General features: G+C 37.5%; 1 protein-coding gene across 1 annotated transcript in view; it reads left to right on the top strand.

The window, feature by feature from the left end:
* Positions 1–15,877, top strand: part of ST7L (suppression of tumorigenicity 7 like) — a 79,246-nt gene that overhangs the window by 9,441 nt on the left and 53,928 nt on the right. Inside the window, exons 3-4 of the mRNA XM_019659156.1 lie at positions 8,447–8,609; positions 14,613–14,691. Of these exons, the coding sequence (XP_019514701.1) occupies positions 8,447–8,609; positions 14,613–14,691 (242 nt within the window). The remainder of the gene's footprint in view (positions 1–8,446; positions 8,610–14,612; positions 14,692–15,877) is intronic.

Below are 15,877 nucleotides of genomic sequence, written 5' to 3'. Positions count from 1 at the left end.
TCACTTTATGAGGTAGGTACTATTATCAGCCTCATTTTAAAAATAAAGGAAACAGAGGCAGAGGGGAATCAAGTAACATGCCCAAGTCATCTAGCTCTTAAATCATAAAGCTGAGTTTCAAACTCAAGTCTGGCTCTAACTGCCACATTGCCACTATTACCACGTTGATAGGCAGAAGAAAGTCACCATATTATGAGGATCTGAAGAATAGTCAGTTTTCTAGCACTGAAGTGAGTTCTTTGTGATATTCATCTGCTAGATTCAATACGGAAAGGGTAGATGGTAGCAGGAAACCCAAGGATGTTTGGTATGATTACATTAAATGGTTTAATTGCAAATAGGAGAAAAAGGAATTGCTTTATGTTTATATCCTTACTGTTTATATTAATGGCAAAAGTGTGGGTGTTGGGGAAATAGCAGCAGTGGAAACTCAGTCTTGTATGTTAACTTTAAGGACTGAGGTGACTCTGGAAATTAAGGCTTGACCTCCTTCTCACAGGCAGAATTGCAGATATTACCAGGGTTTTCAGATAGCAACCATGGCTAGGCACTAAAGCTGTGGTCTGAAAACATTTTTGTTCACATACCTCCTAAAAGAACTTTTAAAAACTATGTATTCCTGCCCACATTTTTAAGTTGACATCATAAGGTTAAATAATTGCAAAGAATGTTATTTTGACATATTACAGAAATTTAAAAATAAAACTGGAACACCCTATATTTAGATGTATCTCAAGGAATCTAACAACTTGATACCCATCATTATTCATTGAAAAATACATGAACAGATACTCTTTAACAGTAGTAAGTTTTATATAAGCCCTTTTTCTTCTTGAATATCCATTCCATACCTCCATATGATTTTAATATAATTATTTTGTGCTTGAGCATCTTTTATCATATGTATATGCTTTTCCACAATAAAAAGTTTTGTATTAATTTAAACATTTTTAATTTCCTTTGAACATAAGGTTCTAAATGGTATCATGTACTTTAATTATATTTTTGTCAAATCCTTGGAGCTACATATTTGTCTTTTTCAACTTTGGAAAGTGTCCTCCATATAACCTAATTGGCTGGGTGAGTTCTCATTGTCAATCCTTTCAACCAAATCAGACTTGCTTCCTGATAGTCTGACTTCCTTTTTCAATGCAAGTAAACATGTTAACATGCATCCTCACGACTGCCATCTCTCTTCTAAATTTAGATATAAGATAGAAAGATAAGTTTTGGAGCTTTGCCTAGAGCTTATCACTTGGCCAGAATATGATTTCACTGCCTTTATTATTTCTTACTAACACCCCCTTTGCCTTACTGTGAGGGGACCTTCTCTTAGGAGCAGTGCATTCTTTGATAGTAAAGTAAGAAGGATGCTGATACATGGAACTGATAAAAATTATCACTCCCTCCACACTCTACAATATACATGAATCCAGAGCATCCAAGGGCCAGAATACTCTAATCCTAATGCTGATCTTCACAGTTAAAAGAAATAAGTGCAAGGCAGGAATCCCTATTATACGTCCCTTGATTAAAAATGAATGGCTACCTCCAAACCTGAACTTTTTTTTTTTTTAATTGGGGAATTGGGGGAGGGAACAGTGTTGGGGAATTGGGGAAGGGGACCAGCCAAGTTTTTGTTCTTCAATCTTTGTTGTGGAGGGCGCCAGTCACCATCTGGCTTGCCGTTGGCAGCTCGTGGCCTCTAAGCTCTAGGTGCTGTGTTCAATCTTAGTTGCGGGTGGGCGTAGCCACCATCCCATGCATGAGTCGAACCCGGCAGCCTTGTTGTTAAGAGCACATGGTCTATCCACTGAGCCATCTGGTGGCAGCTCAGCTCAAAGTGCCGAGTTCAGTCTTAGTTGCAGATGGGCGTAGCCCACCATCGACCAGGCAGTCTAGTTAGGAGCATGTGCTCTCACCAGCTGAGCCATCCTGCCACCTGTTCGCAGCTCACTGGCAGCTCAGCTGGGGTGCAGCATCACTGGCCCATGTGGGAATAGAACCGGCGGCCACGTTGCTCAGAGCTCGCACTCTTAAGCCAACTCTTAACCAACTGAGCCACTCGGCTGGCCCTGAAATTTTTTTTTTTAATTTTATTTATTTATTTATTTAAGATTTTTATTGGGGAATTGGGGGATGGGAACAGCACTGGGGAATTGGGGGAAGGGGAACAGACAAGTTGCTGTCCTTGTGTTCTTCAGTCTAGTTGTGGAGGACGTTGCTTCACTGGCCCAAGTTGGCACCATCATTGCGCTCTTCCTGGGTGAGGCAGATCAGTCNCGACTGATCTGCCTTGCCCGGGAAGAGCACAATGATGGTGCCAACTTGGGCCAGTGAGGTGATATCCTCTACAACTAGACTGAAGAACAAAACGACAGCGACTTGTCTGTTCCCCTTCCCCCAATTCCCCAGCACTGTTCCCATCCCCCCAATTCCCCAATAAAAATCTTTAAAAAAACCAAACAACAACAACAACAAAAAAAACCAGTTATCCCTGTGCTTAAGGACTTGATGGTATAGGACAGTCAATGCCGGGAAGTGAAGGCTAGACTTTAGGAGAGATGCCATTAGCCTGTATTGAGGGATTCTGCAAGAAACAGGTCCTTGAACTTCTCACTGTGTTTTATTAAAAACCTTTTAGGCTATTAAAAAGCTTGTTATATTATATATAGTATTCACTTCATGAAGATCTTAAAGAGAAATTTCTTATCTTAGTATCAGGATTACTTATGCTTCTTTTTGAACAATTAGTTTGTCTTAATGTAAAAGTCTGAATTGCATTGATAATTATTGATAACCAAAGCTTAAATTCACACTGTAGCCAACCCTTAGCAAGTATATAGAACTCTGGTATGCATTTCTTTTTAGGCTCAATTCTTGTTTTTACTGAGTCTTTTAAAGTTACTTCTAGTTTAGGTTTTTTATATTATGCATTATACTTTTTAACTGCTTTAAGTCATTTTGGGGATAATGTGAACTGTTAACAAATAATTTTGTATGGCTTTAGAATGTGTAGCAAATCTGGTAAGTGAAAAAGTGTTTGCTTTTTCTTTTTTCCTTGTGATAATTTGTCACAAAATACCTGAAACTTTATTTTTTAATTTTTTATTTTTTTAAAGATTTTATTGAGGAATTGGGGGAGGGGAACATCATTGGGGAATCAGGGAAGGGGAACAGACAAGTTGCTGTCCTTTTGTTCTTCAATCTAGTTGTGGAGGACATCACTTCACTGGCCCATGTTGGTATTGTGGTCATTACACTCTTCCTGAGTGAGGCAGATCGGTCACCTGCCACTGGACGGCCGCTCACAGCGACTCTTGGCAGCTCTCCGGGCTGCCAGTCCCTCACGCCGGCTGCCAGCCACTCGCGGTAGCACGGCAGCCCACTGCAGCAGAGGCTGCAGCCTATGCCTTCGCTGGCGACTCACAGCAGCCCAGCTCCAGGTCAAGCTGTTGTTCTCCATCTTAGCTGTAGAGGGCACAGCATCACTGGCCCTCGTGGGATCCAAACCAGAGCCCTGCTGCTCAGAGCTGGCGTCCCAAGCCAACTCCTAACTAACGCACCACTAGGCTGGCCCAAAATAGCTGAAACAAAATAGCAAGGCAACTCATACTATTAAGTAACTTTAAATCTTTAATCAAATATGTAAATAACACTTATAATGTGCCTTTAAAGGGTTTTTATTCAGATTATAAAATGTATACATATTCATCTTAGAAAATGGGAAAATAAAGAGATGTATGAAAAAGAAAGTAAAATCACCTATTCCTAAGTGCTATTGGTATTTCTATACAGTCTCTCTTCTATATGCATATGTAGAAAGAAAACTTTACATCAAAATGTGTATATAGTTTTACATTCTTTTTTTTTTAACACAATGTTTGAATATCCCACAGAATTTCTTCAAAACATGAATTTCTTCAAAAACGATTTTTAATGGTTGTACTATATTTATTATATACAGGTACCATACTTGACCTACTGCTCCCCTCTCTGGGTTACAGATTATATTTCACTGTTAACATTTACACTAAAGGGATATATTTATATATAAACATTTAGCCACATCTTTGATTATTTCCTTAGGGTTGATTTATGGCACTAGGATTACTGAATCAAAGGGTGTGAACAGGTTTGTTTTTTTTCCCCTTTAATCTTTTCCTCTTTTGATTATGGAAAATTTCAAAACTAAACAAAAGTGGAGAGGATGGTATAATGGAATTTCATATACCCATCCCCTAACTAGGTGTGAATGTTTTTAAGACTCTTGATATTTATTACCTAATTGATTTCTGGAAACAGAACTGTAAATGCCAATTTACATTTATACCAGCAGTTTGTGTGAGTCTATATCCTGCCTCACCCTTGATAACGTGTATGTATTTACTAATTTTATAGACGAAAAGTGAAAATTGATGATTTTAATTTGCTATTTGTTAATTACTATGAGATTGGACATTTAAAAATGTATTTATTAGCCAGTTTGCTAAATTGCTATTATTATTGTGGGTCTCAGAGGGACAGGAAAGTTTAAATTTCTAAATTAGTAAAATCTGAAAAACGTTTCTCTTTGCTTTTATGCTTCGAAAGCTCTTTACCATCTTGACATCTGTGTTTTCTTTTAGTTTCTTTGTAGTTTTACTTTTTTTTTTTTTTAAANTGGCTGCTGGCTACACACGGTAGCCCATGGCAACCCACTGCAGCAGGGGCTGCAGCCGGGGCTGCAGCCTACGCCATAGACGAGGACTCATGGTAGCCCAGTTCTAGGTTGAGCTGTTGTTCACTATCTTACCTGTAGAGGGCACAACATCACTGGCCCTCATGTGGAATCTGAACCCGGGGCCCTGCTGCTCAGAGCTGGTGTCCCAAGCCAACTCTTAACCAACACACCACTCGGCCAGCCCACCAGTGAACTTTTCACTCTCTAGTACATTAAAATCCATCAATTTATCTTATATCTTGAATGGGTCTTTTCCATATGCATGATTTTATAATATCATGCATTGGTCATTTAGGAAATACTTGTTCACTGAGTTATGCATATTTTCCAAATGTTGACATATTTTATTGTACAGTTTTAAAAAAATCACATTTGTTAATATTACTACCAGTCTTACAGAAAATCTAAGGATTGGGAAATTGCCAGGCTCATGATAGCAGATACAGGTTTTTCAAAATTCTAATATTCACTCAAAAGCTCAAATTTTACCATTGGCAGCAAATATTGTTATTTCTTCCTTGAAGTTGACAGACCCACTTTGTTCATCTTTCAAAAAATGTCTGCCAGGTGTCCATCTGAATAATCATAAGTTTTTCTCTTGGTGGCTCTTTCAAGTAAAAGGGGTGTTCCATGAAGGGAAAAAAAAAAGGCCAGTTCAGCTCAAAAAACAATGACTTACACTGGAGACAATCATCATACTTGGGATTGTCTTGTTTTACTAAAGTGGGGGTAATAAATCTGATGATGACTGGTGTAATTCGGTGTCACTGCCTTTGACTCATGCTGAAGTACTAGCAATTTTACCCGCCATTGATTTTACACCATTGGTTCGATTTTGCAGGGCTGGGACTAGGGTGAAGCAAATCAGGTGCCTGGGGCGCAAAACTTAAGGAAGCCCTCCCTTCTCAGGGTTGTGTTCAAGTCAACACAGTTACAATATCAAGGCAAATAACGGCGTAGCATTTATTATGAAGAGTTGTTATTTTGCAGTTCTATGAATCATACTTTGAGAACTGCTGTTGTAAACAAAGATCCAATATTTATTATTTTTCTGCTTATAAACCTTTGATGACTTATGATTGACTAAGGATAATATCTAAACTCCTTTACGTAGCATGTAAGCTCCTTCAGCAATTTTCCTCATTCTGTTGTCTAGTCTCATTTACAGCTCTCCCTCTCACCACCTGCCCTGTACTCTAGTCTGTCTGTGCTGTGTGGTTTTATGTTACTTCCTCTGCTTGGAATATTCTTCACCTGGCAACCAACCTTCTACTCATCTTTTACAGTGATTCAATGCCATTCAAGTGTTCCCTCCATTCTAAAGCCTTCCCCGTTTTAATCACTTCCGGTTTTTTTCTTGAAACAAAACAGATCTCCACAAAAGCACTTATCACACAGTTTAGGTGGTGGTTTACATGACTAACTCTCATGCTACATTTAATTCATTTAAACGGGATAGTTCCAAATGCTGTGCTAGGCTCCAGGAAAATGTAGAAAAATGAACAAAGTTAAAAGCTCATGTTTAAGAGAGAGAAACTGAAAACCAAACAGATAATCACATTGTAATATATTGTAGTAAGTGCTATGATTGAATTATGAACCAAATGCTATGAAGATAGAAATAAGGGAATGACTAGATGTAATTGTATGCTTTGTGACAGTAGGAAGATCATGCCTTATTTATCTGTGTGCTGTCCGTGGCTAGCACTGTACTTAGCATATAGTGACTATACAGTTAATATGGGTGAAATGAAGATTTAAATGCATTTGATTCAACTGTCTCAATTCCTCCCCTTTTTTCTTTGTTTTTTAGAATGCAAGGTATGGAGAAACCCTCTAAACCTTTTCAGAGGAGCAGAATATAGGAGGTATTACATTTTGCTTTCAGTATAATTATGGCATTGGTTTCAGAGTAAAAGCATTATGGAACCATTTGTTTTTATAAATATATCATAGCTCTTCTAGTTGGAGATACATAATAAGATAAAATGATTAGCCCAAAATTTAGTTGGCAGCATCTTGACTGTATTTACCTTTATAATCATGAGAAACTGCTTCAAACCATATGTTTGTGACATATAAGTATACATTTGGCCCCTGGTTTATGGCAGAAAGCCTTTTCAAAGAATTCATGAGATTAAGAAAAAATTACAAATGTAAGTGTATTCCTGTGCATATGTGCTCAATTTCAAAATTTATTTGAGGATTCCCTAGAAAATATCAATCTGAATATGAATATGAACTTCATTTGTGTAACAGTCCAGACTATAGTATTTTTATATTGTATTTTTCATTACTGTTTCCTGTCTGCTCTACTGTATCCATTTCTCTTCTGGTTTTTACTCTAAATGAGAAAACATCTTTTGAAATTTATGACCAAAGATACTTTATTTTTAATTTGAGAAGGGCTGTGTTTTACCTGGAGGCAGACTGGGCATGCTATTTAATCCATTGAACAAGAAATATTATGTGTCTACAATATATGGACACTGTGTAAAATGATGGGGATACAACATGATTAAACAGTTATCCTGGGCCGGCCGAGTGGCGCGAAGGTTAAGAACTGGTCTGGGATGCCAGAGGGCCCCGGTTCGGATCCCACATATGAGGGCCAGTGACACTGCCCTCTACAGCTAAGATGCTGAACAACAGCTCGACCTGGANGGGGAGGGGAACAGCGCTGGGGAATCGGGGAAGGGGAACAGACAAGTTGCTGTCCTTTTGTTCTTCAGTCTAGTTGTGGAGGACGTCGCTTCACTTGCCCATGTTGGTATTGTGGTCATTGCGCTCTTCCTGGGTGAGGCAGATCGGTCACCAGCCATTGGGCAGCCGCTCACCGCGGCTCATGGCAGTTCTCGCCAGCTGCCGGCCGCTCATGCTGACTACCGGCCACTCACGGTAGCTTATGGCAGCCCACTGCAGCAGGGGCTGCAGCCTATGCCGTAGCCGGTGACTCACAACAGTCCAGCTCCAAGTCGAGCTGTTGTTCACCATCTTAGCTGTAGAGGGTGCAGCGTCACAGGCCCTCATGTGGGATCCGAACCGGGACCCTGCTGCTCAGAGCTGGTGTCCCAAGCCAACTCTTAACCAACACGCCACTCGGCCGGCCCAAATATCTTGATTTTTAAATGGTTCAACATGGGAATCAACCTGACTCTTAACCTACGTAAGTTATACTGCCAAATACTGGAATAGTATTTTATTGCTTAAAAGACACTTACAATTCTTGTTAACCATATTTAATAGATAGGACATTGAGGCTCTGAGATGTTAGAGGTTAAGTGACTTGCCTAAAGCACACAGCTAATATATAGTTGAATTGGGAGTCAAATGTGGGCATTCTAACCCTACTAGGGCTTAATCCACCATGCAAGTTGTCTCAAACTTTTTTTTTTCATTATGCTATAGATAGAATAAAATGACAATGTAACATAACAGATAGATTATAAATATTTTATATTGTTTCTTAATGCTTTATTTACAGATATTTCTTCTAGTTTTCCTACGTTTGTCTAAATTTCACGACAAAGCTATGAAAAAGGTATTTCACTTTTGCTGGGCATGTGTTATTGCAGAATCATGTGTTTGGCTTAGTTTTTGGAAGGAGAGCTCATTTACAATACTTGATTAAATGGGAACACCTTGAGATCATTTTTTAATTTGAGCTCACATGTCGGCCAATCAGTTCTATTTTAAGTGCAGGATATTTTCTGTTTGTCATAGATATTTGAATGGTGGTACTTCCATAAACATGGCACATCTTTTATTGAGCAAGTGTCTGTAAGCCATTTGCGACCATTGATGGGAGGAACAGAAAGCACCATTGCAGAGCCAGGTTTTCCTTCCAGCAACAGAGAAAGTGAAACCAGCAGACAGAATTTGTCAGGTGACTACTTATTTAATGTGTTTTTAGAGCTGTAGTTAAGATTGTGTTTGGCTGTGAGAGATAGAAAACTCACAACAGAGAGAAGTTTGTCTTTCATGTAAATACAAGTAATCCATGGCTGATAGGAAGAGCAATGTTTATCAGAGACCCAGGCTCTTATTTTGTTAGTCTGCTAGCTCCAAACACGGTTTTTCCTTGTGGTCCAAGACAGTCAGTCACTCTGGCTTCAGTTATCACATTCACATTCCAATCAGCAGGAAGGAGACTAGGCCAGGAGAAAGACTCCCTTTCCCCCATCCCACACCACAGCAGCCAAGACACTTCCCAGAAGTGTTACATACTATTTCGTGTTACTTCCTGTTGGCCAGACCTTTGTCAAACAGCCACCACTAGCTGTAAAGGAAGCTAGAAATTGGCATCATTTTCTCAGTGTACATATATATGCCCAGCTAATAAGCAGGAGATCTTATTAGATAAAGGAGAGAAGAGAGACAATTAGCCATCTCTACCAACAGAGCGAAGTTAGGAAAAATGCTTTTCAGTCTGTATATATTTATAAAGACATCAAAATCCTAGATATTCGTGTATGGATATTTCATTGTCATACTTTAATTATAGACTTTTCCTCTATATCTAATAATACAAAGTAAATATTATTAATGATATGCAATTAGGAAAGTAAAATTTTCAAAGCCAAATAGAAATGATATTTTTGGATTATTCATTTCATTTATTATAGGTAATAATCATACAGTAATAATACAAATGAGTTAATTTAATAGATTTCCATATGTCTCATTTGTTCAATAAAGGTAACCACTAGAGTTATATAGCGTTTATACATTTTAGTAGGAAAATACTACCTGAGTGTAGTTGTTGGCATTTTTTTAGATGTGGTCAGGGAAAGCCTCTAAGAAAGTACCATTTGAGCTGAGGCCCGAAGCATGAGTGGGTGTTGACCAGGAATAGTAGGGATGGAGTTGGCAACCATTCAAGAGTACAGGAAGAAACAATGGTAACTTTATTTCCCCTTCTCCTTTCTCCCCTTTCATAAAATTACAGAACTCCTAACAATGAGACATGTTAATATGAATATAACATAGATCTGTCCTCAAGAAGCTCAGAGTCTAATATGTAAATAATTATAACAATGATGGATTATATAATCTTACATAATCGTATATAAATTTGAGAATACCATTGCATGATAAGAGTGAAGATAACCTTAAGAACATTCCAGGTTGGTAAAGGATACAGACATATAAATAAGTGATGGCAAAAAATATAAAAGATATTTGTATAGAGTGTATAGAAGATACTACAATAACAGAAAAGAAAGAATAGTTAGTTATTCTTGGAAGGAGGGCCACAAAATGTTTCACAGAAGAAATACTTGAATTGACCTAAAAGTGAGTCAAAGTTGTTCTTAGGTTGAACTTTCTGTCCCTAGATAACTGCATCTTATTCTGTATTATCTTTCATAGACATATATCCCAGGAAAACCAATTTTAAATTTCTACCTCCAAGCTCTCTTTTAAGTTCTAGACCCACTTTTTTGACTCTTTGCTAGAAATCTCCACCTTTGATGGCCCTAAGCACCCTGAACTCACTCTTTCCAAAATGAAACTTCTTAATTATCTTCTTTCAGTAGGGCGCCCTCCTATTCAAATCTGTTAATGGTACCCAATGGTACCCAATTCTCATGCTAGATACCTCTGCGTTGTTTCAGATTCTGTCTCTTTTTATTTCCCCTTACTTCTCCAAACAGTTGACCCCCATCATATTCTGTTGATTCTGCTCAAAATTATTTTGATTCCATCCTATCTACTTTTTTTTAAAAGATTTTATTGGGGAAGGGGAACAGCTAAGTTGTCCTTCAGTCTTAGTTATGGAGGGCACAGCTAGCTCATCTCCCAAGTCCAGTTAACATCCGGCCGCCCATCGGCAGCTTATGGCCACTCAGCTCAAGGTGCCATGTTCAATCTTAGTTGAGGGTGGGCATAGCCTACCATCCCATGCGGAAGTTGGAGTCAAACCGGAAACCTTGTTGCTAAGAGCACACGCTCTAACCACTGAGTCATCCAGCCGCCCATCGGCAGCTCAGGGCAGCTCAGTTCAAGGTGCTGTGTTCAATCTTAGTTGCGGGGAGCGTAGCCACCATCCCATGCGGAAGTCAGCTGGACACCTTGTTGTTAGGAACACGTGTTCTCACAAGCTGAGCCATCCTGCCACCTGTTGACAGCTCAGCGGCAGCTCAGCTTGGGCGCAGGTCACTGGCCCATGTGGAAATCGAACTGGCAACCTGTTGCTCAGAGCTCGTGCTCATAACCAACGGAGCCATTTGGCCAGCCCCCATCCTGTCTTCTTTTATTTGAACATTCATTGCCCCATACCTAGGCCCTCAACATCTCTTGCCTGGACTATTGCTATAGTACCCTAATTGGTTATTCTGCCTCTAATACTTCTCCTTTTAGTGCCTCCTTTCCCCTTACTGTGTAGAAAATGGTTCTCAAACTTTTTGGATTCAGGCATCCTTTACACTCTTCAAAATTATTGAGGACCTCAAAGAGCTTTTGTTTCTATATGTTGATTATATCCTCAATGTTTATTACATTAGAAATTAAAACAAATTTTAAAAATATTTATTTATTATTTTAAAATAATAAACCCATTTCATGTTAACATATTTTTATGGACTGAAGTGTGTCTGCTCCACAAATTCCTATGTTGAAGCTCCAGCCTCTCGTGTAACTATATTTGGAGCTGGGACTTTTAGGAGGTCAGTAAGGTTCAATGAGGTCGTTAGAGTGGGGTCCTAATCTGATATGATTGGTAGCCTTTTAAGAAGAGGAAGAAAGAGAGATCAGTTTCTCTCTCCACCATGTGAGGAGACGTAAGGACACAGTGAGAAGGAGCCATCTGCAAGTTTAAGGAGCTCTCACAGAACCTACCATGCTATTATAGCTCCCAGAGCACAGACTTCGAGCCCTCACAACTGTGAGAAATAAATTCTTTTGTTTAAGCTGCCCAGTTTGTGGTATTTGGTTATGGCAGCCTGAGCTGAAAATTATGAAAAATAATTTTAGTCAGAATACTGCCATTGATTTACATTTGTTTAAATCTCTTCAATGTCTAGTTGTCTTCAACAGCTTGTTCTTGTATCTGCTTTTGCACTGTCTGTTGTGATATGCTGTTTTGGTTGAAACGTAGGCAGAAAATCTTGTCTCACATAGACATGTAGTTGGAAAAGGGAGGGGTATTTTAATAACCTTTTCAGAAAATTGTGGATATTCTTTTTTTTTTTTTTAAGATTTTTATTGGGGAATTGGGGGAAGGGGAACAAGTTGCTGTCCTTTTGTTCTTCAGTCTAGTTGTGGAGGACTCTGCTTCACTGGCCCAAGTTGGCACCATCATTGCACTCTTCCCGGGTGAGGCAGATCAGTCGCTGGCTTCTGGATGGNGTGGAGGACGTTGCTTCACTGGCCCAAGTTGGCACCATCATTGCGCTCTTCCTGGGTGAGGCAGATCAGTCGCCAGCTTCTGGACAGCCGCTCATGGCAGCTGCTGGCCGCTCACGCTGGCTGCTGGCCACACACAGTAGCCCATGGCAACCCACTGCAGCAGGGTCTGCAGCCTACACCGTAGCTGGGGACTCACCGCAGCCCAGCTCCAGGTTGAGCTGTTGTTCAGCATCTTAGCTATAGAGGGCAGTGTCACTGGCCCGCATATGTGGGATCCGAACCGGGTTCCATATTGATCTTTTCAGACACTCACATAAAGGTATTTAGTTTTATATTCAAGAAAGACAAATGTGTATATATGTGTAATGCAACAGATTTCTCTTGACGCTTGTCATCAGTAATTACTAAATTAGTAGATTTTGTTCTCATCCTATTGATTTGTTTAAGACCAAGAACAAACATCCTCAGGGCCAGCCAGCATTGTTTTTTGGATAATTTGTTTTCATGGTTTTTTTGTTGTTGTTGTTGTTTTCCAAAATTTAAACAATCAGGAAATTTAATATTAAAATCCAGGTTTACACTTTTTGGAATTTGGAAAATATGGCAAAACTGGACCTGCATTTCCACTTGGCACTAATCAATTAGATCTGAGCTATGATTCTCTCCTTTAGCTAGTTCATGTGTTTTTAGTTCATTTGTTCATTTATATTTTCTGCCTGGTCTTTGAAGACACTTACATTTATGACCCCTGATCTTGGGATAAATGCTAGTGTCTTTTCTGCTTGTTAGCTTGTGAGAATATTACATAACTTGAAAAATAAATAAATTTGAATTGCTAACTGCTTGTGTTATTTTTTAAGCATGTCAAGCGCTCTTAAAGCAGACAGTTAAATACTAAATCAGCATTTTGCTTTAAATTATTCCTAAACTTTGTTTTAGAAGGAAATACATATTTTTCTTCCACTACTTAATTTCCCTTTTCCCCTTTGGCTTGGAATTACATTGGTTGTAATAGTCTTAAAAGGCTGGATAGAGCAGTTGAAAACAAAAGAATAATAAATGCTTAAAGGTGGATTCGATGACCTTAATAGAAATAAAAGAAATACAAATGCAAATGAGATAGTTTTCATGTACTAAGATTAATATTATTCAGTGTTGGTAAGGAAATAGGGAAACAGTCACTCTCCTATACTGCCTGAAATAATGTAAATTAATGCAGTTTTATTGAGAGGAGTTTGGGAATATATATTCAAAATCTTTTAAACTGTTCCACTTCTTGGTTAAGCATACAAAGATAGATATTGAAAGGTGGTTGGTTATCACAATATTTTTATTTAGCAAAAGCTTAGGTGTAACTTAACTGTCCATCAGAAGAGAATTGGTTAAATACATTATTATATATACTTCATATACTAGAATACCAAACCATTTAAAATGTTGATAAAGATTCAGTGTCAGAATTTGACTTGTGAATATCATGTAACATGGGAGAAAGTCCATCATTAAAAACAGCAAGTCTAGTATTATATTTAATTTTATGTTATATGTTAATGTTTCAGCAAAATGCTATTCTTTACCTGGTTATTATCAGATGGGTGCTGACAAACATCAGTTTTTCAAGTTCAGGAAGCATTAGCTGTCAACTAGCTGGTGACATGTTTGATATCAGAAATGTATTTTGTTACACAAGTATAGTGTATGGTCTCATTTTCTAAGCCAAGACTAATATTTTGTTTCCAAAGGAAAACTCAAACATTTTCCACATTATTCTTTTTGGACAGTTGTAGGTTTTGTTCCAAAAGCAACATTTATAGATTCTCTATTTTTCTTATCAAACTTGAAATAAGTCAGATAGTTTCATGGATCTACTTTGTTTATTTGTTTGTTTAGTTTTTAAGAAATTTAAGAAATTTTTAAGAAATTTAACATCTGGTACTGTAAATGACAGCAAAACTAATATTGTTATTCCAGAGAGATTCTAATTCAGACTTTTGTTGAATCATGGTAGAGACTGACATTTTTCATAAACGTACTATATTCTAAATTAATCACCACTTTTTATACAAAATACAAATTCAAACATTCTTCCTGGATTGAATCATTGATTAGACAAATACTTTGTTTTTAAGTGTTTTATATATTTGTAACAGTTCCAAAGAAACTTTAAAAAATGATAAAGGAACTAGAATATTTCATATTGATTATAATCTGATGTCATTCAAACTCAATTTTAATATCATTTAGATGTTTAAATGTTCATGTATAATAATGCTATAATTAACTTGATTAAGTGCCTTATATGTTGTTATTCATATAAACCAGAGAAGCAATATATTTATTTTTTATTATATGTGAAGCTTCCAAATTGAATGTACATTTCTCATATGGTTAATGTGAGCTAGCACCCCAATTTCTGGTTTCTTATGTTTAAGAACATGTTGTTTAAGTCTTTATTTACTCTCCTAGCTCATTCTTCATACGTTTTGCATAAGATTATTTATGTTTACCATCTCATCTACTTTCTGAAATATTTTTCCTACAGTTATGCAGAAGGCATGGAGGGAAAGAAATCCTCCAGCTCGAATCAAAGCAGCCTACCAAGCTTTAGAATTAAACAATGAGTAAGTTTGAAATATATGGAAAATAAATTTGTTTTGAAGGAAACTCAGGCAAATGATTTTATGTTTCCTTTTGTCTATTGCTAAGACACTTGGAGTCATTAGCTTTCTCATTTTGCATACTAGCAACATTTGCAGTGTTCACTGACATCTGTATTTTGCTTCTGAAATTTTAAACTTATCTATGCTTTTGAGAAATTATGCTAGAAATACTTTTTTTTTTTTTTCATTCACAAAATATTTTATTCTCTCACCTCATGGCTCTAGATATGCCTAGGAAAGATGAACAGGAATAGATGAAAGAGTGACTATATATTTTAAAACTCCATTCATTTAAGTAATTTTAGATGAATAAAAAGTCACACATGTTAAAATGTAATTTATGTTTGAAAGTGTTTCCACTGTAGAAATTAGAACTATGGAAGGATAAATAGTAAAGCCTTATGGGGGTGAGGTTGGTTGACTTACATCTTGAGTACAGCTGTTTTACTGCGGTAAAACTGGGTTTATTGGCCAGGTAAGAACTATATTATTTATTTCCACTTCTCTAGTTCTGGAGGCTGGAAAGCCCAAAGTCAAGGTGCCAGACAATTCAGTTCCCTCATGAAGGCCGTCTTCCTGACTGATAGACTTCTCACAGTGTCCTCCATGGCAGAGAGCTAGAAATAACTTTTTTAAGGGGAGAGTGCTAATCTATTGGTGATAATACCTGATAGTTAGAGAGTACTGAAATACTTATGCCGCCTGTTTTAATTTTGTTTTTCATTTAAATCATTCATTTAAAGCATTCATTCAGCCCTGAGAACCTTAGTTGCTAATGGGATGGAAGCATGAGAAGGAGATTCAAAATAAGTAAAATGTAGTTCTAACTTCATTTTTTTTCATGTTAACAGCATTTATTTTTTATAGCTCTTTGTATTAATTTTGTATTTTAAAAAGAAAAAATGTAGAATCATAAGTTAAATTAATATTTAAATGGGACAGATCAATAAGTATTAATCTAATACTAAATAAATGCCAAGAATAAAAATATGGCCCCAGATGAGATTTATCAAGGTATGCTTTCTTTTTTTTCTTTTTTTAAAGATTTTATTGGGGAATTGGGGGAAGGGAACAGTGCTGGGGAATTGGGGAAGGGGAACAGACAAGTTGCTGTCCTTTTGTTCTTCAGTCTAGTTGTGGAGGACGT

This window comes from Hipposideros armiger, unplaced genomic scaffold (assembly GCF_001890085.2).
Source record: "Hipposideros armiger isolate ML-2016 unplaced genomic scaffold, ASM189008v1 scaffold_297, whole genome shotgun sequence".
In the NCBI taxonomy this organism is placed as follows: Eukaryota; Metazoa; Chordata; class Mammalia; order Chiroptera; family Hipposideridae; genus Hipposideros; species Hipposideros armiger.
The sequence above is the reverse complement of the archived record's forward strand: the minus strand, read 5'-3'. Positions and strand labels throughout refer to the sequence as shown.